General features: G+C 42.6%; 1 protein-coding gene across 1 annotated transcript; it reads left to right on the forward strand.

Annotated features, from left to right (window-relative positions):
• Nucleotides 1–19,762, forward strand: LOC139389500 (leucine-rich repeat-containing protein 43-like). Its single transcript, XM_071136325.1, has 12 exons — nucleotides 1–87; nucleotides 2,004–2,261; nucleotides 2,638–2,748; nucleotides 5,644–5,783; nucleotides 6,535–6,773; nucleotides 10,780–10,943; nucleotides 11,026–11,212; nucleotides 13,357–13,496; nucleotides 13,664–13,738; nucleotides 17,100–17,330; nucleotides 19,286–19,391; nucleotides 19,605–19,762. The coding sequence occupies exons 1-12, from the start codon at nucleotides 1–3 to the stop codon at nucleotides 19,760–19,762; spliced, it is 1,896 nt and encodes a 631-aa protein (XP_070992426.1).
• Nucleotides 19,763–22,135: the final 2,373 nt, after the last annotated feature.

The following is a 22,135-nucleotide window of genomic DNA, read 5'->3' on the forward strand; positions in this document are numbered from 1 at the left end:
ATGGGCTCTCGGACACTTTCTTTGGCTGTGGAGGAGCAGCTTCGTAGCCTCTGTCTGAAGGACTTTCCATGTGGGCATGGCTGTTGGGTGAGTCCACATTAAGCTTTTTTGGCCATACATCAGATCAGAAAAGAGGGCAGACAAACTTGTGTGATTTCACTCAAAGATCCCAAAGTCTCAATGTAATGGAATGGATGGTGCCAGAGCTATAAATTCAGTGGGGCAAACAAGTATTTAGTCAGCCACCAATTGTGCAAGTTCTCCCACTTAAAAAGATGAGAGAGACCTGTAATTTTCATTATAGGTACACTTCAACTATGACAGACAAAATGAGAAAATAAATCCAGAAAATCACATTGTAGGATTTTTAATGAATTTATTTGCAAATTATGGTGGAAAATAAGTATTTGGTCAATAACAAAAGTTTATCTCAATACTTTGTTATATACCCTTTGTTGGCAATGACAGAGGTCAAATGTTTTCTGTAAGTCTTTACAAGGTTTTCACACACTGTTGCTGGTATTTTGGCCCATTCCTCCATGCAGATCTCCTCTAGAGCAGTGATATTTTGGGGCTGTTACTTGGCAACAGGGACTTTCAACTCCCTCCAAAGATTTTCTATGGGGTTGAGATCTGGAGACTGGCTAGGCCACTCCAGGACCTTGAAATGCTTCTTACGAAGCCACTCCTTCGTAGCCCGGGCGGTGTGTTTGGGATCATTGTCATGCTGAAAGACCTGTTTCATCTTCAATGCCCTTGCTGATGGAAGGAGGTTTTCACTCAAAATCTCAAGATACATGGCCCCATTCATTCTTTCCTTTACATGGATCAGTCGTCCTGGTCCCTTTGCAGAAAAACAGCCCCAAAGCATGATGTTTCCACACCCATGCTTCACAGTAGGTATGGTGTTCTTTGGATGCAACTCAGCATTCTTTGTCCTCCAAACACGACGAGTTGAGTTTTTACCAAAAAGTTATATTTTGGTATCATCTGACCATATGACATTCTCCCAATCTTCTTCTGGATCATCCAAATGCTCTCTAGCAAACTTCAGACGGGCCTGGACATGTACTGGCTTAAGCAGGGGGACACGTCTGGCACTGCAGGATTTGAGGCCCTGGCGGCGTAGTGTGTTACTGATGGTAGGCTTTGTTACTTTGGTCCCAGCTCTCTGCAGGTCATTCACTAGGTCCCCCCGTGTGGTTCTGGGATTTTTGCTCACCGTTCTTGTGATCATTTTGACCCCACGGGGTTAGATCTTGCGTGGAGCCCCAGATCGAGGGAGATTATCAGTGGTCTTGTATGTCTTCCATTTCCTAATAATTGCCCCCACAGTTGATTTATTCAAACCAAGCTGCTTACCTATTGCAGATTCAGTCTTCCCAGCCTGGTGCAGGTCTACAATTTTGTTTCTGGTGTCCTTTGACAGCTCTTTGGTCTTGGCCATAGTGGAGTTTGGAGTGTGACTGTTTGAGGTTGTGGACGGACAGGTGTATTTTATACTGATAACAAGTTCAAACAGGTGCCATTAATACAGGTAACGAGTGGAGTACAGAGGAGCCTCTTATTAAAGAAGAAGTTACAGGTCTGTGAGAGCCAGAAATCTTGCTGTTTGTAGGTGACCAAATACATATTTTCCACCATAATTTGCAAATAAATTCATTAAAAATCCTACAATGTGATTTTCTGGATTTTTCCCCCTCATTTTCCCTCATGTCTGTCATAGTTGAAGTGTACCTATGATGAAAATTACAGGCCTTTCTCATCTTTTTAAGTGGGAGAACTTGCACAATTGGCTGACTAAATACTTTTTTGCCCCACTCTATATACATAGTACATGGCTCTTGATGTTTCCATCCATCGAGCAAGGTCACCTCTTGGTGGTTTCCTACTCTTTTCATGTACAAGTAGTGGATATGAATGAGGTGGTCCAAAATACCATTGATTAACAGAAGTGGAATGCTTTTTACCTCAGCGGCATGTACCTGTGCTGTTGTGTTTAGAGCAAATCCAGAGGGAATATCTTTGAGGAACAGAGTTGGGGCTACAGCGAGCAGGACGAGGGGAGAGAAGGTGCAGCCAAGGAGGAGGAGGAGGCCCTTATGGAGCACTTGACCAGTCCACTGTCCCCATGGCAACACGAGGGGTCATGGAGCCCCCAAGCCCGAACCCTGAGAGAGCTGTCCGTGCGAACACCTGATCTTCTCCATGGCAACTTCATATTCAGCCACTTCAACACCCTACGTATTGTAGACAAGGGTGTGAGTATCTTAGCTGTCTGATAGCCAATGCTCACAAGCCTTGATTCATTTGTTGAGCAATCTTTTGGCTCCAATTTATATTACCAGCCTTTATATACCTGTCCTGCTGAAATAAACAATTCATCCAACATTTTATTTTGTACAGTAATCGGCAATTATAGTAAGACGTGCCATCACTTTGAGCAGGACAGGCACAAGGTTGATTGCATACAAAAACCAAAGTCGGATGAATGCATTATTTGATAAGTCCCAGCAGTGTTGTCTCGCATTTTTAGGAAAAGACCAGCTATATAGAGGAAGACCCTCCCCCATATGTTCCTATCTATTTGAATGTGAATTCATACTGTCAGTGAATGGGTCTTTTTGTGTGCATCAGGTCTCCATAGTCGATGATGGCGTGCTCAGGTTCTCCAATCTAAGAGAGTTAGTGCTGAGTGCCAACAAAATTTCTGAACTACAAGCAGAGTACCTGCCCTGCACTTTACAAGTGAGTCACACAACACAGGGAGAGGAGGGGCTGTGGCACATCAACCCATGTCTCATTGAATCCCACCACAGGGACACTCAGAGCGCCATTCGTCTGCACTGAACTATAGTAGTAGGAGTGATTCTGTGGAGTTAGGGTCGAGCCGGGATGTGGACATGAAGCTAGGGTGGGTTAGGGTTAGGGTTGAGCCGGGGTGTGGACATGAAGCTAGGGTGGGTTAGGGTTAGGGTTGAGCCAGGGTGTGTACATGAAGCTAGGGTGGGTTAGGGTTAGGGTTGAGCCGGAGTGTGTACATGAAGCTAGGGTGTGTTAGGGTTAGGGTTGAGCCGTGGTGTGGACATGAAGCTAGGGTGGGTTAGGGTTGAGCCAGGATGTGGAGATGAAGCTAGGGTGGGTTAGGGTTAGGGTTGAGCCGGGATGTGGAGATGAAGCTAGGGTGGGTTAGGGTTAGGGTTGAGCCGGGGTGTGTACATGAAGCTAGGGTGGGTTAGGGTTAGGGTTGAGCCAGGATGTGGAGATGAAGCTAGGGTGGGTTAGGGTTAGGGTTGAGCCGGGGTGTGTACATGAAGCTAGGGTGGGTTAGGGTTAGGGTTGAGCCAGAATGTGGAGATGAAGCTAGGGTGGATTAGGGTTAGGGTTGAGCCAGGATGTGGAGATGAAGCTAGGGTGGGTTAGGATTAGGGTTGAGCCGGGGTGTGTACATGAAGCTAGGGTGGGTTAGGGTTAGGGTTGAGCCGGGGTGTGGACATGAAGCTAGGGTGGGTTAGGGTTAGGGTTGAGCCGGGATGTGAAGATGAAGCTAGGGTGGGTTAGGGTTAGGGTTGAGCCGGGATGTGGACATGAAGCTAGGGTGGGTTAGGGTTAGGGTTGAGCCAGGATGTGGATATGGAGCTAGGGTGGGTTAAGGTTAGGGTTGAGCCAGGATGTGGAGATGAAGCTAGGGTGGGTTAGGGTTAGGGTTGAGCCGGGGTGTGGACATGAGGCTAGGGTGGGTTAAGGTTAGGGTTGAGCCGGGATGTGGACATGAAGCTAGGGTGGGTTAGGGTTGAGCCGGGGTGTGTACATGAAGCTAGGGTGTGTTAGGGTTAGGGTTGAGCCGGGGTGTGGACATGAAGCTAGGGTGGGTTAGGGTTAGGGTCGAGCCAGGATGTTGAGATGAAGCTAGGGTGGGTTAGGGTTAGGGTTGAGCCGGGGTGTGTACATGAAGCTAGGGTGGGTTAGGGTTAGGGTTGAGCCAGGATGTGGAGATGAAGCTAGGGTGGGTTAGGGTTAGGGTTGAGCCGGGGTGTGGACATGAGGCTAGGGTGGGTTAGGGTTAAGTTTAGGGTTGAGCCGGGGTGTGTACATGAAGCTAGGGTGGGTTAGGGTTAGGGTTGAGCCAGGATGTGGAGATGAAGCTAGGGTGGGTTAGGGATAGGGTTGAGCCAGGATGTGGAGATGAAGCTAGGGTGGGTTAGGGTTAGGGTTGAGCCGGGGTGTGTACATGAAGCTAGGGTGGGTTAGGGTTAGGGTTAAGCCGGGGTGTGGACATGAAGCTAGGGTGGGTTAGGGTTAGGGTTGAGCCGGGATGTGGAGATGAAGCTAGGGTGGGTTAGGGTTAGGGTTGAGCCGGGATGTGGAGATGAAGCTAGGGTGGGTTAGGGTTAGGGTTGAGCCGGGGTGTGTACATGAAGCTAGGGTGGGTTAGGGTTAGGGTTGAGCCAGGATGTGGAGATGAAGCTAGGGTGGGTTAGGGTTAGGGTTGAGCCAGGATGTGGAGATGAAGCTAGGGTGGGTTAGGGTTAGGGTTGAGCCGGGGTGTGTACATGAAGCTAGGGTGGGTTAGGGTTAGGGTTGAGCCGGGGTGTGGACATGAAGCTAGGGTGGGTTAGGGTTAGGGTTGAGCCGGGATGTGGAGATGAAGCTAGGGTGGGTTAGGGTTAGGGTTGAGCCGGGATGTGGACATGAAGCTAGGGTGGGTTAGGGTTAGGGTTGAGCCAGGATGTGGAGATGAAGCTAGGGTGGGTTAAGGTTAGGGTTGAGCCGGGTTGTGGACATGAATCTAGGGTGGGTTAGAGTTAGGGTTGAGCCGGGGTGTGGACATGAAGCTAGGGTGGGTTAGGGTTAGGGTTGAGCCGGGATGTGGAGATGAAGCTAGGGTGGGTTAAGGTTAGGGTTGAGCCGGGGTGTGGACATGAGGCTAGGGTGGGTTAGGGTTAAGTTTAGGGTTGAGCCGGGGTGTGTACATGAAGCTAGGGTGGGTTAGGGTTAGGGTTGAGCCAGGATGTGGACATGAAGCTAGGGTGGGTTAAGGTTAGGGTCGAGCCAGGATGTGGAGATGAAGCTAGGGTGGGTTAGAGTTAGGGTTGAGCCGGGGTGTGGACATGAAGCTAGGGTGGGTTAGGGTTAGGGTCGAGCCGGGATGTGGACATGAAGCTAGGGTTGGTTAGGGTTAGGGTCGAGCCGGGATGTGGACATGAAGCTAGGGTGGGTTAGGGTTAGGGTTGAGCCGGGATGTGGACATGAAGCTAGGGTGGGTTAGGGTTAGGGTTGAGCCGGGATGTGGACATGAAGCCAGGGTGGGTTAAGGTTAGGGTTGTGCCGGGGTGTGGACATAAATTTAGGGTAAGGAGTAGGGTCAGGGTTAGGGTTATGGCTAGGGTTAGGGTTCAACTGCGGTGTGGACATGAATCTAGTGTTTGGTCAAATTGATTAGAAAATTCACAGATGTTGGTGTGATGTATCACTAAAAACATTCAAACAAGTAGGCCATATTACTTTTTCTATTATTCATGACATTGGTAGGGTAACTTATAATATCATTGGGGTGTTTTATGAACATTCTGATGCATATAGTGATCGTCTTTGATATCACTGCACAGTCCTTCAATTGCATTGTATGCGTTCGTTTGAAAGGTTTTGGAGCTCTACGCCAACCAGGTTTCCAGCCTTAAAGGTCTTAGCAGCCAGCCTCTACCCTGCCTTCAGCATCTGGGTCTGGGCTGCAACAGGCTGGGTTCCCCCGCAGACATCCAGTACCTCACTGGAACTCTATGGTAAGTGCTCACACACAGGGCAAATGACAAGCAGTACAATTTCAGTACTCATCTGCACTTGCTCACAATCACCAGCAGGTGACAACAGACTCTAGCAATAATAGGAAGTGACATTACATTCCTTAGCAGTCATATGTATAATAATAACCTTCATTGTATAGCGCTTTTCAATTCAAGTAGCAAAGTTATGCACATCATAAAATAATAAAATAAAAGTTCTAACAAAAGTAACCTTAGCGGGTGAAACGGAGGATCTTAGGAAAGGGGGGTACCTAGTCAGTTGTACAACTGAATGAATTCAACTTAAATGTGTCTTCCACATTTAACCAAACCCCTCTGAATCAGAGAGGTGCCCCCCGCTGCCTTAATCGACATCCACGTCATCGGCGCCCAGGGAACAGTGTGTTAACAGCCCTGCTCAGAATGACAGATTTTTACCTTTTGGTTACTGGCCCAACGCTGTACCCGAAACCTACCTGCCGCCCATCTATTAGGGCCACAACATATTATAGTTACTAAAATACTATTTTCATAAAAATATGAACTAGCTATCATGTATATTTATTTAGTTGCTATACCATCTAGTCCCAATATGAGAAACATACTCTTTTTTTTTACCATGGCTGTTCAGGTTGTTTGATTGGTCAAGTGATAAGTGATGAAAAGGCAGATCCCATACATACAGAGGCAGTTCCACAGCTTCCTCTCACCAGCTGTCAGCTCAGCCCTTGCATGCTGTCTCCCTCTTCAGGCCACAGCTGGTATCTCTGGACCTGAGCTGGTCTGGCTTTCAAGGACAGCGGGCCCTAGTGGATGCCCTGGTCACCCTGCCTTGCCTGAGGACCTTGGTGCTAGAGGGCAACCCCCTTACCTTCACCCCTTCCTACCCAGGCTACATCCTGGACAGCCTCCCGAGGCTGCTCTACCTGGACGCCACACGGGTTACACCGGATGATCACCATCGCTTTGAAGGCCTGGCCAAGATGAGAGGTTAAGCTATCAATCACCACACTATCACCATTGTCTTACATTATATAGTGTGACTACTACGTCTGCGCTGATCGGTTGAGGGATGAGCGTTGTGTAGTAGTGACTCCACCTGACCTAACAATGCGCTAATCACACAAGATTGTTATTTTTTAATTTTTTAATTTTTTTATTTCACCTTTATTTAACCAGGTAGGCCAGTTGAGAACAAGTTCTCATTTACAACTGCGACCTGGCAGTTGTAAATGATAATTGATCTGATTGAACATCGGATTCGCCAGGCATGAATCAGCACCCCTTACCTGTTCAATGATGTGGACACATAGTGTATTTTCATATTGAAGGAGCTTGCCTTACTCCTTATTCTTGAAAGAGCATTCTACAAACAAAATCGGTTATTATCTTCCTCTTTATCTCTGGCATTTCCCAGCAGTTGCTTGTGTTCTCATCACTCTGTTAGGCCTGTGCATTTCATCATCAATGAGAGCCAAGTATCCTAGCCAAAAAATCATCCGATCACATACAGTGCCTTCAGAAAGTATGCATACCGCTTTACTTATTTGACATTTTGTTGTGTTACAGCCTGAATTCAAAAGAGATTACAGCCTGAGTTTAAATATATTTTTTTCTCACCCATCTACACACAATAACCCATTATGACAAAGTGAAAACAGGGTTTTAGAAATGTTTGAAAATGAAATAAAGAAATGTCTCATTTACATTAGTATTCACACCCCCGAATCAAGACATGTTAGTCAATACATGTTAGTCTTCTTGGGTAAGTCCCGAAGAGATTTGAACAACTGGATTGTACAATATTCGCACATTATTCTAAAGAAAAATATTCAAGCTCTCCATTTTCAAGTCTTGCCATAGAGTTTCAAGCCGATTTAAGTCAAAACTGTAACTAGGCCACTCAGGAACATTCAATATCATCTTGGTAAGCAACTCCAGTGTTTATTTGGCCTTGTGTTTTAGGTTATTGTCTTGCTGGAAGGTGAATTTGTCTCCCAGTGTCTGTTGGAAAGCAGACTGAACCAGGTTTTCCTCTAGGATTTTGCCTGTGCTTAGCTCTATTCCGTTTTTAAAAAAATAAAATAAAAACTCCTTAGTCCTTGCCGATGACAAGCATACCCATAACATGATGCAGCCACCACTATGCTTGAAAATATGAAGAGTGGTACTCAGTGATCTGTTGGATTGCCCTAGGACATAAAGTTAATTTATTTTGCAGTTTTACTTTTGTGCCTTATAGCAAAACATGTGTTTTGGAATATTTGAATTCTGTACAGGCTTCCTTCTTTTCACTCTATCATTTAGGTTAGTATTGTGGAGTAAATACAAGGTTGTTTATCCATCCTCAGTTTTCTCCTATCACAGCCATTAATGTCTGTAACTGTTTTAAAGTCACCATTGGCCTCATAGTGAAATCTGAGTGGTTTCCTTCCTCTTCGGCAACTGGGTTAGGAAGGACGCCAGTATCTTTGTAGTGACTGGGTGTATTGATACACCACCCAAAGTGTAATGAATAACTTGAAGTTTTAGCCATCTACCAATAGATGCCCTTCTTTGCGAGGCATAGGAAAACCTCCCTGTTTTTGTGGTTGAATCTGTGTTTGATATTCACTGCTTGACTGAGGGACCTTACAGATAATTGTATGTATGGAGTAGTCAATCAAAAATCATGTTTAACACTATTATTGCACACATAGTGAGTCCATGCAACTTATTATGTGACTTGTTAATCACGTTTACCCTTAAACTTATTTAGACATGCCATAACAAAGGGGTTGAATACTTACATTTCAGCTTTACATTTTTTATTCATTTGTAAAAATGTGTAAAAACATAATTCCACTTTGACATTATGGGGTATTGTGTGTAAGCTAGTGACACTATTTAAATTGACACTATTTTAAATTCAAGCTGTTAACACAACAAAATGTGGAAAAAGTCAAGGGGTGTGAATACTTTCTGAAGGTACTATATACAGTTGAAGTCGGAAATGTATATACACCTTAGCCAAATACATTTCAACTCAGTTTTTCCCAATTCCTGACATTCAATCCTAGCAAAAATTCTCTGTCTTAGGTCAGTTAGGATCACCACTTAATTTTAAGAATGTAAAATGTCAGAATAATAGTAGAGAGAATGATTTATTTCAGCTTTTACTTCTTTCATCACATTCCAGGTGGGTCGGAAGTTTACATACACTCAATTAGTATTTGGTAGCATTGCCTTTAAATTGCTTAACTTGGGTCAAACGTTTCAGGTAGCCTTCCACAAGCTTCCCACAATAAGTTGGGTGAATTTTGGCCCATTCCTCCTGACGGAGCTGGTGTAATTGAGTCAGGTTTGTAGGCCTCCTTGCTCGCTTTTTCAGTTCTGACCACAAATATTCTATGGGATTGAGGTCAGGGATTTGTGATGGCGACTCCAATACCTTGACTTTGTTGTCCTTAAGCCATTTTGCCACAACATTGGAAGTATGCTTGGGATCATTGTCCATTTGGAAGACCCACTTGCGTCCAAGCTTTAACTTCCTGACTGATGTCTTGAGATGTTGCTTCAAAATATCCACATAGTTTTCCTCATGATGCCATCTATTTTGTGAAGTGCACCAGTCCCTCCTGCAGCAAAGCACCGCCACAACATGATGCTTCCACCCCCGTGTTTCACGTTTGGGATGGTGTTCTTCGGCTTGCAAGCCTCCCCTTTTTTCCTCCGAACATAACAATGGTCATTATGGCCAAACAGTTCTATTTTTGGTTCATCAGACCAGAGGACATTTCCCCCAAAAGTACAAACTTTGTCCCCATGTGCAGTAGCAAACCGTAGTCTGACTTTTTTTATGGCGGTTTTGGAGCAGTGGCTTCTTCCTTGCTGAGCGGCCTTTCAGATTATGTCGATATAGGACTTGTTTTATTGTGGATATAGATACTTTTGGACCTGTTTCCTTCAGCATCTTCACAAGGTCCTTTGCTGTTGTTCTGGGATTGATTAAAACGTTTCGCACCAAAGTACGTTCATCTCTAGGAGACAAAACACGTCTCCTTCCTGAGCGGAATGACAGCTTTGTGGTCCCATGGTGTTTATACTTGCGTACTATTGTTTGTACAGATGAACGTGGTACGTTCAGGCGTTTGGAAATTGCTCCCAAGGATGAACCAGACTTGTGGAGGTCTACTTGTGGAGGTCTTGGCAGATTTATTTTTATTTTCCATGATGTCAAGCAAAGATGCACTGAGATTAAATAAATTAAATAATATGTCTGTAATCAATTGCTGGAAAAATGACTTGTGTCATGCACACAGTAGATGTCCTAACCAAATTGCCAAAACTATAGTTTGTTTAACAAGAAATTTGTGGAGTGGTTGAAAAATGAGATTTAATGACTCCAACCTAAGTGTATGTAAACTTCCGACTTCAACTGTATCTCTGTATTATGCGTGTGTGTGACGCATTTAAGCGTAGTGGGTGTGGAATCAGGCGCAGGAGGCAGAAAGTACTGAGTAGTGCTTTATTTAGGCACGGGGAAAATTGTGCGAGCCAAAACTCACGGGCGCAACAAACACGATACCCAAAACCAGGACCTAACAAGTCCAGAGGGAAAATCCCAAAATGAAAAACTCTACCAACACTCTCCCACACACAAACACAGTGGGGGAAAAATAAGACCGCACAAAGAGCAGGCTTCCCGACCAGCTGGTCGTCCTGACCAGCTAAAATAGCCCAACTAAATGTAAACAAGAAACATGTGCAACTGATGAGACGAAACAAACAGAAAAGGGAAAAGGGATCGGTCACCTTCGGTAGGAGTCGTGACAGTGTGGGAATACTTTGGAACAGATTTACCAATATGAAATCCTGTGGAGCTGATTTGCTGGTGTTTTTACAGTCTTTTATGTCCAACAAGTAAAATAATGAAACTTGGGGGGCCAAATAAAATCACTTGGGGAAATGTATCGGCCTGCTTTTGAAGAGTAAGATGGTTATGTTCCATCCACAGACCGGATAGTGGACCAGGCCATGGCAACAGTGACAGTGCGAAGGATCAGGGGTGTCCCGGACCCACTGCTGACTGTGGATGAGAGTGCCCCTGAGTTCCCTGTGGTCAGCTACAGCTACTTTGTCAACTATGAGTTCCTCAGCCAACCACCCCCTGGCAACAAGGCATGATATCCCATTTTTCTGTTTAGTCATTCAACTTAATTGATTGTCATATTACAATCTAGTTATTGATTGGTCACAGCAGGCTGGCAGTGACACCGCATCCACATCTGATCCAATGACACCCATGGCGGAGAAGATGGATGGGGGTATCGTTGGCATCTATCAGACACCAAAAGAGAACTGTGAGGAGGAAACAACCAACACTCCAATGCCAGACACCACAGCCAGGACAATGGAGAGTTTGGAAACTAACCATTGTTCCATTGATGGTAAACAACTTTCAGTGAAGTATTCATAATCCTTGACTTATTCCACATTTTACAGCCTGAATTCAAAATGAATTAAACAGATTTTTTTTCTCACCCATCTACACACAACAACCCATAATGACAAAGTGAAAAATATTTGTTGAAATCTTTGCAAATTTGTTGAAAATGAAATACAGAAATAATTAATTTACATAAGTATTCAAACCCTTTTGCTATGACACTCCAAATTGAGCTCGGGTGCATCCAATAGCCTGATCATCCTCTAGATGTCACTTCAACTTGATTAGAGTCCACCTGTAGCCAATTCAATTATTTGGACATGATTTATAAAGAAACACACCTGTCTATATAAGGTCCCACAGTTGACAGTGCCTGTCAGAGCAGAAACTATACCATGAAGTCCAAGGAACTGTCCAAAGAGCACCAAGATAGACTTGCGGTCATATATCTGGAGAAGGGTATAAAACAATTTCTAGAGTGTTGAAAGTTTCCAAGAACACAGTGATCTGCATCATTAGGAAATTGAAAAAATATGGAACTACCCAGACTCTCCATAGTGCTGGCCTTCCGACCAAACTGAGCAAATGGGCAAGAAGGACCTTGGTAAGGGAGGTGACCAAGAACCCAATGACCATTCTGACAGAACTACAGAGTTCCTTGGCCGAGATAGGAGAACCTGCCAGAAGGAAATGTCTCTACAGCACTTCACCAATCTGGGCTTTATGGGAGAGTGGCTAGATGGAAGCCACTCCTGAGAAAAAGGCACATGACTGCACGCCTGGAATTTGCTAAAAGGCATGTGAAAGACTCTCAGATCTTAAGGCAAACGATTCTGTGGTCTGATGAGACAAAAATGTAACCTTTTGGCCTGAATGCAAAGCGCTATGTCTGGAGAAAACCAGGCACAGCTCATCACCCGACGAACACCATCCCTACAGTGAAGCATGGTGGTGGCAGTATCATGCTATGGGGATGCTTTTCAGCGGCAGGGACTGGTAAGGATAGAAGAAACAACGAATGGAGCCAAATACAGGCAAAGTCTTGATGAGAACCTGCTTCATAGTGCAAACAAATTTAGACTGGGGCAAAGATTTATGTTCCAACAGGACAATGAGCCCAAGCATACAGCCAAAGCAATGCTGTAATTGCTACAGAATAAGAATGTGAAAGTCCTTGAGTGGCCCAGCCAAAACCCAGACGTGAATCCCATTGTAAATCTGTGAAATGACTTGACGATTGTTGCGCCCTATCTAACGTCACAGAGCTTGAAAAAAATCTCAAAATCCAGATGTGCAAAGCTGATACATACCCAAGATTACTCAAAACTGTAATTGCCGCCAAAGGTGCTTCTACAAAGTATTGACTCAGGGGTATGTATATATGAGATATTTCTGTATTTCATTTTCAATAAATATGCAACAAATTCTAAACATGTTTTCACTGTGTCATTATGGGGTATTGAGTGTGTGTATATGGGTGAAAGAAAAATAAAATGGATTAAATATATGTTCAGACTGTAACACAACAAAATGTGTCAAAGTACTTTAACCACCACACAGAAGGCTTCCTGAGCAGAAGGCTTCCTATATTGCAGGTTCTCTTCAATAAATTAAGGTAGTGTGATCATGATTACTTTTGCCAAGTATCAGAGAACACTATGCAGAGTTGTTAAGGACGAAGGAACATTAATTAAAGGGATATTGTCCAGAAATGTTAACTGAATCTTGTTTTCTTACCTTCAGAGGAGTTGTATTTCCTACAATTTTAATACAAGCTTTACAGAAAGCCCTGTGATGTGAAGATAGACTTCCAGTCATTGTGATAATGCTAGTTAGCATGGCTTGCTCAACTACCTTTAAACTGCACGCACAGACACAAAACTACTATCCATGAGTTCATCTGACTCTGGGTAAGTAGAAAATTATTACCAAAATCTCACACTATCCCTAGATTCATATTTGAGGGACGCAGGGCTGTGCATAGGATGCCTTTTCATTTGATTCCACAAGGTGATTCTTGAAACCTCCATCGCCTGACCTGAGCTTTTACTGATCTCATCCTCTGTCATCTATAAAATCACTCTCTGTCTTTAGTTAGTAACAACTATTTATCTCTCTCTCTCTCTCACTGCCCCCATTTTGCAGTGATAATGAACAGCACACATACGCTGGCATGGGCAGAGTCCATGGACTATGACCACACAAGTGTGCATAGTGTTGGTGACCTGGGGTCCTTCAAGTCCTTTGTCCTTCGTGGGCTCTGGTTGACTGTGGAGGAGGAGAAGGTACAGATCAAAATAGACACTCCGCCCCATGCAAACAAAGACAGTTCACATACTCCCACACCCACATACTGAGTCCTCTAGATGCATAGATTTATGTTCAGGTTGATGCATGGATGTCTTGTGAGGATTGAGTAATTGTTATCTGACTATTATTTGGCTTTTTTTAGGTCCTCTCGTGGCCTGCTCCTTCAGGAGAACAGCCAATAACCAAATCTACAACAGAAAAGAAAGGGGGGAAAGAGGTGATGTTACACAATTTGTATTCTCTCATGGAAGTCACAACCTTTCGCCAGAATTTTACTTCTGGGTAAACGAGATTACACAATTTAACAGTCCTTATAGTCTGGTGATGGAACAGTTCTCAACCATGTCATTTTTTCAGAGAGGTTTATAATATCACTTAACAGCTGATAAACGTTTCCTTGTTAGTGACACCGTATCACATGCCATAACCTGTTTTTCAGCATAGTCATGTAGAAGGTCATTGCTTCCTCATATACTTTATGTGGCCGTTGCGCGTTTGTGGTTAACACAATGGGAGAGGGAAATTCAATTCCATGACACTCAAACTGGTCGAGTTACAGTACATCACATTTTTGAAATGGTTACAATCACTTACAAGCCATGGTAGTGTGAAAAAATCTTTCAGATGCACTATTTAAAAAGCATAACCATTAATCTGACGAGATCACGTCCAGTAAGTCCATTTTTTAAAATTGTTTTTATTTATATTTATTTCACCTTTATTTAACCAGGTAGGCTAGTTAAGAATAAGTTCTCATTTACAACTGCGACCTGGCCAAGATAAAGCAAAGCAGTGAAACACAAACAACAACACAGAGTTACACATGGAATAAACAAACATACAGAATAACACAATAGAGGAAAAAATGTCTATAAACAGTGTGTGCAAATGAGGTAAGATAAGGGAGGTAAAGGCAATAAATAGGCCATAGTGGTGAAATAATTACAATTTAGCAATTAAACACTGGAGTGATAGATGTGCAGAAGATGAATGTGCAAGTAGAGATACTGGGGTGCAAAGGAGCAAAAAAATAAATAACAGTATGGGGATGAGGTAGTTGGATGGGCTATTTACAGATGGGATATGTACAGGTGCAGTGATCTGTGAGATGCTCTGACAGTTGGTGCTTAAAGTTAGTGAGGGAGATATGGGTCTCCAGCTTCAGGGATTTTTGCAATTTGTTTCAGTCATTGGCAGCAGAGAACTGGAAGGAAAGGCTTTGGGGGTGACCAGTGAAATATACCTGCTGGAGCGCGTGCTACGGGTGGGTGTTGCTATGGTGACCAGTGAGCTGAGATAAGGAAGGGCTTTACCTAGCAAAGTCTTATAGATGACCTGGAGCCAGTGGGTTTGGCGACGAATATGTAGCGAGGTCCAGCCAACGAGAGCGTACAGGTCGCAGTGGTTGGTAGTATATGGGGCTTTGGTGACAAAACGGATGGCACTGTGATAGACTACATCCAGTTTGCTGACTAGAGTGTTGGAGGCTATTTTGTAAATTACATCGCCAAAGTCAAGGATCAGTAGAATAGTCAGTTTTACCAGGGTATGTTTGGCAGCATGAGTGAAGGATGCTTTGTTGTGAAATAGGAAGACAATTCTAGATTTAGTTTTGGATTGGAGATGCTTAATGTGAGTCTGGAAGGAGAGTTTACAGTCTAACCAGACACCTAGGTATTTGTAGTTGTCCACATATTCTAAGTCAGAACCGTCCAGAGTAGTGATGCTGGACGGGCGTGCAGGTGCGGGCAGCAATCGTTTGAAGAGCATGCATTTAGTTTTACTTGCATTTAAGAGTTGTATGGCATTGAAGCTCGTCTGGATGTTAGTTAACACAGTATCCAAAGAAGGGCCAGAAGTACAGTCGTATGAAAAAGTTTGGGCACCCCTGACAATTTCCATGATTTCCCTTTATAAATAATTGGGTGTTTGGATCAGCAATTTCATTTTGATCTATCGAATAACTGATGGACACAGTAATATCTCAGTAGGGAAATGAGGTTCATTGGATTAATAGAAAATGTGCAATATGCATCAAAACAAAATTAGACAGGTGGATACATTTGGGCACCCCAATAGAAAAATCACATCAATATTTAGTAGAGCCTCCTTTTGCTAAAATAACAGCCTCTAGACTCAGTACTCAGCTTTTATTAGAAAATGAATGGCATGCCACTGTGATCATTTTCTGTGACGACAGAGTAAATTATTATGCAGCCTCAGAGGGGTGCCCAAACCTTTTCATACGACTGTATACAGAATGGTGTTGTCTACATAGAGGTGGATCAGAGAATCACCAGCAGCAAGAGCAACATCATTGATGTATACAGAAAAAATAGTCGGCCCGAGAATTGAACCCTGTGGCACCCCCATAGAGACTGCCAGTGGTCTGGACAACAGGCCCTCCGATTTGACACACTGAACTCTGTCTGAGAAGTAGTTGGTGAACCAGGCGAGGCAGTCATTTGAGAAACCAAGGCTTTTGAGTCTGCCGATAAGAATGTGGTGATTGACAGAGTCTATGGCGGTTATGATATCGTTTAGGACCTTGAGGGTGGGTGAGGTGCACCCATGACCAGCTCGGAAACCAGATTGCATAGCGGAGAAGGTACGGTGGGATTCGAAATGGTCGGTGATCTGTTTGTTAACTGGCTTTCAAAGACCTTAGAAAGGCAGGGTAGGATAGATATAGGTCTGTAGCAGTTTGGGTCTAGAGTGTCTCCCCCTTTGAAGAGGGGGATGACTGCGGCAGCTTTACAATCTTTGGGGATCTCAGACGGTACGAAAGAGAGGTTGAACAGCCTAGTAATAAGGGTTGCAACAATTTCGGCTGATAATTTTAGGAAGAGAGGGTCCAGATTGTCTAGCCCAGCTGATTTGTAGGGTCCAGATTTTGCAGCTCTTTCAGAACATCAGCTATCTGGATTTGGGTTAAGAAGAAATGGGGAGGCTTGGGCAAGTTGCTGTGGGGGTGCAGGGCTTTTGACCAGGGTAGGTGTAGCCAGGTGGAAAACATGGCCAGCCATAGAAAAATGCTTATTGAAATTCTCAATTATTGTGGATTTATCGGTGGTGACAGTGTTTCCTAGCCTCAATGCAGTGGGCAGCTGGGAGGAGGTGATCTTATTCTACATGGACTTTACAGTGTCCCAGAACTTTTTGGAGTTTGTGCTGCAGGTTGCAAATTTCTGTTTGCAAAAGCTAGCCTTTGCTTTCCTAACTGCCTGTATATAATGGTTCCTAACTTCCCTGAAAAGTTTAATATCGCGGGGGCTATTTGATGCTAATGCCGTATACCACAGGATGTTTTTGTGCTGGTCAAGGGCAGTCAGGTCTAGAGTGAACCACGGGCTATATCTGTAATGGGCTATATCCGTAATGGGCTATATCCGTTGTTACAAATATCTATATTTGTGACAACGTAATCTACCATTTCAGTAATCAGACGATTTTTCTCTGCCTTTTTACAGTATGTAGTAATCCAACACATGATATGTCTAATGGAAACCTTTTATGAACGCATTTATGGTAACAGATACGACTAGCACAAAATAAGTATTATTTTGTCTGTTGGACAGTGTGCGCGACCACCAAGCAACACTTGTTCCAACCAAAAATCAAAAGACAAGAAGAAGAAGAAAGACTCAATAATGGACCTGGTCCAGGACACTCCCATCAGAAGAACCCTGGGCTCGATCCATGTGCCACTACAGGACCTGGTGTCTGGTGATCAGAGAGTTGATGCCCTGTGCAACCTTGGGGTACTGCTCACAGAGCAAAGCACCAGGGCCATGCCACCCCGAGACAAGGTACTCTGTAGCTTGTGACTCTCCTCTTTCTCTGCAAGCAAAGTACAACTATCAAAGTGAAAATATGTGCCAAAGTTGACACCTTTGCTCTACATTATCTATATTAAGGTATTGGGGAAATTCCACAGTACTGGAATTATGCTGAGACTTATTTTTCACTTTAAACAAAAAAAAACATAGAACAAAGACTACTTTGAACAATTTTCACAGTAAATAAATGAAACATGTAGGTCTACTGGAAAAACTGTGCAGATGCAACGTATGGTAACAGAATTACGGTAAAATCTCCTTCAGTTTTATTCTGTTACCAAACATTGTATCTGCAGAGTTCTTCCTGTAAATGTATTTTTGTTACATTTTCTGTGGAAATTATTAAAAGTAAACCTTGTACACAGAATTCTATGGTTTGTTAAACTTTGAAATCAATGGTTTTGATTTAGTATACATTTTAAAGAGAAAAATCTGAGTCTGTGTTAAAAAGAAACATAACAATGGAATGAACCATGAAATTGCCCATTGTCATTTGTAAATTATCTATAACAGATCTTGACAGAAATAAACAATTGTGGTCAAGGCAAATAAAGAGTCATGAATCTCTTCTAGTCAATAGAGATAGGCCTATTCAGTGCATTCGGAAAGTATTCAGACCCCTTCACCGTTTCCACATTTTGTTACGTTACAGCCATATTCTAAAATGGATTAAATGGGTTTTTCCCCTACACTCAATACCCCAGAAAGACAAAGCAAAAACAGTTTTTTAGAAAGTTGTGCAAATGTATAAAGAACAGAAATACCTTATTTACATAAGTATTCAGACCCTTTGCTATGAGACACGAACTTGAGCTCAGGTGCATCCTGTTTCCATTGATCATCCTTGAGATGTTTCTACAACTTGGAGTCCACCTGTGGTAAATTAAATTGATTGGACATGATTTGGAAAGGCACACACCTGTCTATATAAGGTCCCACAGTTGACAGTGCATGTTAGAGCAAAAACCAAGCCATGAGGTCAAAGGAACTGTCCAAAGAGCGCCGAGACAGGATTGTGGTCTTATATCTGGAGAAGGGTATAAAACAATTTCTAGAGTGTTGAAAGTTTCCAAGAACACAGTGGTCTCTATCATTAGGAAATTGAAAAAATATGGAACTACGCTCACTCTGCCTAGAGCTGGCCTTCCGACCAAACTGTGGCAACTGTGGGTTGACATGCACAGTCAACCCACAGTTGACAGTGCATGTCAGAGCCTGGCTAAAACCATCCCTACGGTGAAGCGTGGTGGTAGCATCATGCTGTGTGGATGTTTTTCAGCGGCAGGGACCGGGAGACTTGTCAGGATTGAGGGAAAGATGAATGGAGCAATGTACAGAGAGATCCTTGATGAAAACCTGCTCCAGAGCGCAGGTTCACCTTCCAACAGGGTTGTACCCTAAGCACACAGTCAAGACAACGCAGGAGTGGCTTTGGGACAAATCTCAATGTCCTTGAGTGGCCCAGCCAGAGCCCGGTCTTGAACCCAATTGAACATCTCTGGGGAAACCTGAAAATAGCTGTGCAGCAATGCTCCCCATCCAACCTGACAGAACTTGAGAGGATCTGCAAAGAAGAATGGGAAAAACTCCCCAAATATAGGTGCCAAGCTTGTAGCATCATACCCAAGAAGACTCAAAGTTGTAATCGCTGCCAAAGGTGCTTCAACAAAGTACTGAGTAAAGGTTCTGAATACTTATGTAAATGTCATATTTCAGTAAAAATGTTATACATTTGCAAACATTTCTAAACACCTGTTTTTACTTTGTCATTACGGGGTATTTTGTGTAGATTGATGAAGGAAAAAAAACTCTTAAATCCATTTTAGAATAAGGATGTAGCGTAACAAAATGTGGAAAAGTCAAGAAGGTCTGAATACTTTCCGAATGCACTGTACATGTCTGACATGCTTTGTAATTTTCTGCAGGACCCAAGTAAGAAAGCCAAACATGACAAGAAGAAGGAGGACAAGAAAACTAAGTCAAGTGCTGACAGTGCAGGGGAGCAGAAGAATGTTGCACCACCCTCTAAAAGTGAGCAAAAATACATAGCAACTGTGTAGGCGTTGATCTGTTCTTAGGCCAGTTTTACCTGGATGAAAAATAGAATCCCTTAGCCTTGCTAGTTTCTAGAGAATAATATATTTGTGCAAGGGACACAGTGTACGGGAAAAAATGTACAATTCCATGTAAAATGGTAGCAAATAAGTTGTTCATAAGATTAAATATTTCCCTTCATACATATAGGTAAGGGAAAAGGATGGAAGGAAAGCCAGGCAGATTTCCACATGGACGACAACTCTGCTCCCAGTCCAAACCAGTTCGAGTCAATGACTGTGGAGTTCACTGTGCATCTGGATAAATGGCATTCAGCCTCAGAAGCTCATCACCTGGCTCACCCATGATGAGCCATCAGCCTAGCTATTTGTATGAAGAAAAACAAAAAGTTGTCATGACAAATTTGGGGATTAAAACCAATTACGAACTCAAATTGGTCAAGTTTATGATAATACAATGCACCCTTTTTGTCCCTCATGTTCCTAATAGCTATATCAAAATATTGGGAAATTAAATTTTCAAAAGTTCATGGATGTAATAGCAGGAACTGGACATAGTCTACAAAAGTCACAAGGAATGAAGAATATCCAAATGACAAAACGCAAGGCACGCCCTTCAAGGTTATAGGATCAATCGGTGACAATACATGTAATGCAACTTCTCTTCAGGACAGCGAGGTAAACTTGAATTTAGTAACCATAGTCGAGTCAATTCGCAACGATTCTCTAGACGAATAGCATAACTTCTTAAAAACGCGGATATGGTAGTATTTGTAAAGAATTATAACTGGATCAAGCAAATTATAAACGGAGTATTTCAGCAACAGGTGCTCAAACATTGATTGTGCATCCTTCCCGCTAAGGATTGTATGGTGGTAAATGTCGAACAGCACTTCAGTTCTCCCCGAAACTCACTTCCTAAGTAGGCTACAACTATTTTGATGGTCTCTTCGTCTTTGTTTTTAATATCAAGTAAGTTAATTAGTGTTGTATTGAAACTCTTTTTTTAATGGCTAAGAATAAAAATGTTTGAATAAGCGCATAAAAAATGAAAACAAACCAAATATCTTGGGCTTGATAGGATAAATGATCAATTAATTAGTTAATCAATCACGCATTATATTGTATTTCCTTGTTTTATAATAAGTAAATACAGTCTAGTATAAAATAACTAGTGTAACTAGTATATAATTGACAAATAGTTTTGTGGTGTAGCCTAAACTATTATCAACTATTATCATAAGGTTCTTTAGGCTACACCTGAGTGCTGGAACATTATTGAGGTGTTTCAGTTTCTGTTTATTAAACACACAAACCATCTTGCTCTTAAAGAAAATCAGAATTAAACTAAACTTAAATTGTAACTAAATCAAGTGAGTTTTGGACCCTGTTTCTTTTTTATAGAACTATGGGAATCACAGGAGGTTGGTGGCACCTTAATTGGGAGGACGGGCTTGTGCTAATGGCTGGAATAGAATAGCTGGAATGGTTTCAAATACCATTCCATTTACTCCATTCCAGCTATTATTATGAGCAGTCCTCCCCTCTGCAGCCTCCACTGGTGGGAATTGCATTCAAGCACCCTGTTATTGCCTTACGAAATAAGCAACACAATCTCACATTCAATTCGTGCAAATATGTACAAAAAGTAATTCAGCAGATTTCGTGCATTTTTGTGTGAAAATACACACATTTTTGTGCGACTTAATTCGTAGGAAAATACACACTTTTGTGTGACTTCATTTATAGTTTGCCCCCCCCCCAAAAATACCTTTTTGGGGGCAAACTTCCAAGCAATCTTTTTAAAGTTATTAGAGCAATGCATTTTGGTAAATGTTCTTTTACGCAGCCTTTGTATGTGTCCCACATAAAACAAACGTGTTAACAACCCAATATTGTTCATCAACCAGGTTTTATTCATGCCAATGCTGTTTTCTATGCTTGTTTTTGCTTAATACTTGTATAATGGTGCTAAGCCGCACAAAATCTGCTGAAATACTTTTTGTAGATATTTGCATGAATTGAGTGTGAGATTGTGTTGCAACAGGATAGAATAGGGCCGACATATGCAGCTCTTAACAAATGCAGTCTCACATCACCCATTAAGGAAATTACCTTGATAACAGCATTTTTGGCAGTTAAATTAAAAAACAAAACATTATTTATAAAAAAATATTTAAGAATATGGCTTTTGAACACTATGATTTGTTTACAAGCATAATAGCTGTAATTGTAGTTTATGGTTGACACAGCTTGTGGACAATTAGCATCCAACTGGTATTTCCAACATCACAACTGGTAATTACCACCTTTCCACTTGATTATGGATGCAGCATTACATATTCCACAAACATGGTTTATTATTCTGTGGTTGAGAAAGCCCCATAAGTAGACTGGGCACCAGTCTGTTTGTGTCATCATGCCACTCCTTGTCATGGCAAACAGCTGACATGATAGCACAAACATACTGTATCTGGGACCAGGCTACCGCAGAGACACAATTATGTGTGACCTGCATACTTTTGGTATGAGACAATATAAGTTTGCCGCTTGTAGTCTATTGTAGGCCTACTACATATACCAGTAGATACAGTACATACTGAATGACCGCAGTAATTCCGGAGTAATACCAAACTTTGCATCTGCACTGTTCTTCAAGAAAAGGTGTTTTTGTAAAGTTCTCAGTGGAAATTGTTATAAGTAGTCCTTGTGCATAGAGTT

This window comes from Oncorhynchus clarkii, chromosome 30, assembly GCF_045791955.1.
Source record: "Oncorhynchus clarkii lewisi isolate Uvic-CL-2024 chromosome 30, UVic_Ocla_1.0, whole genome shotgun sequence".
NCBI classification, from domain to species: domain Eukaryota; kingdom Metazoa; phylum Chordata; class Actinopteri; order Salmoniformes; family Salmonidae; genus Oncorhynchus; species Oncorhynchus clarkii.

Coding starts and splice junctions, on each gene's coding strand:
- LOC139389500 (XM_071136325.1), top strand. CDS start 1: ATGGGCTCTCGGACACTTTCTTTGGCTGTGGAGGAGCAGCTTCGTAGC. Junction 13,739..17,099: donor AAAAGAAAGGGGGGAAAGAG/GTGATGTTACAC, acceptor TCTGTTGGACAG/TGTGCGCGACCACCAAGCAA. Junction 19,392..19,604: donor TGTTGCACCACCCTCTAAAA/GTGAGCAAAAAT, acceptor TCATACATATAG/GTAAGGGAAAAGGATGGAAG.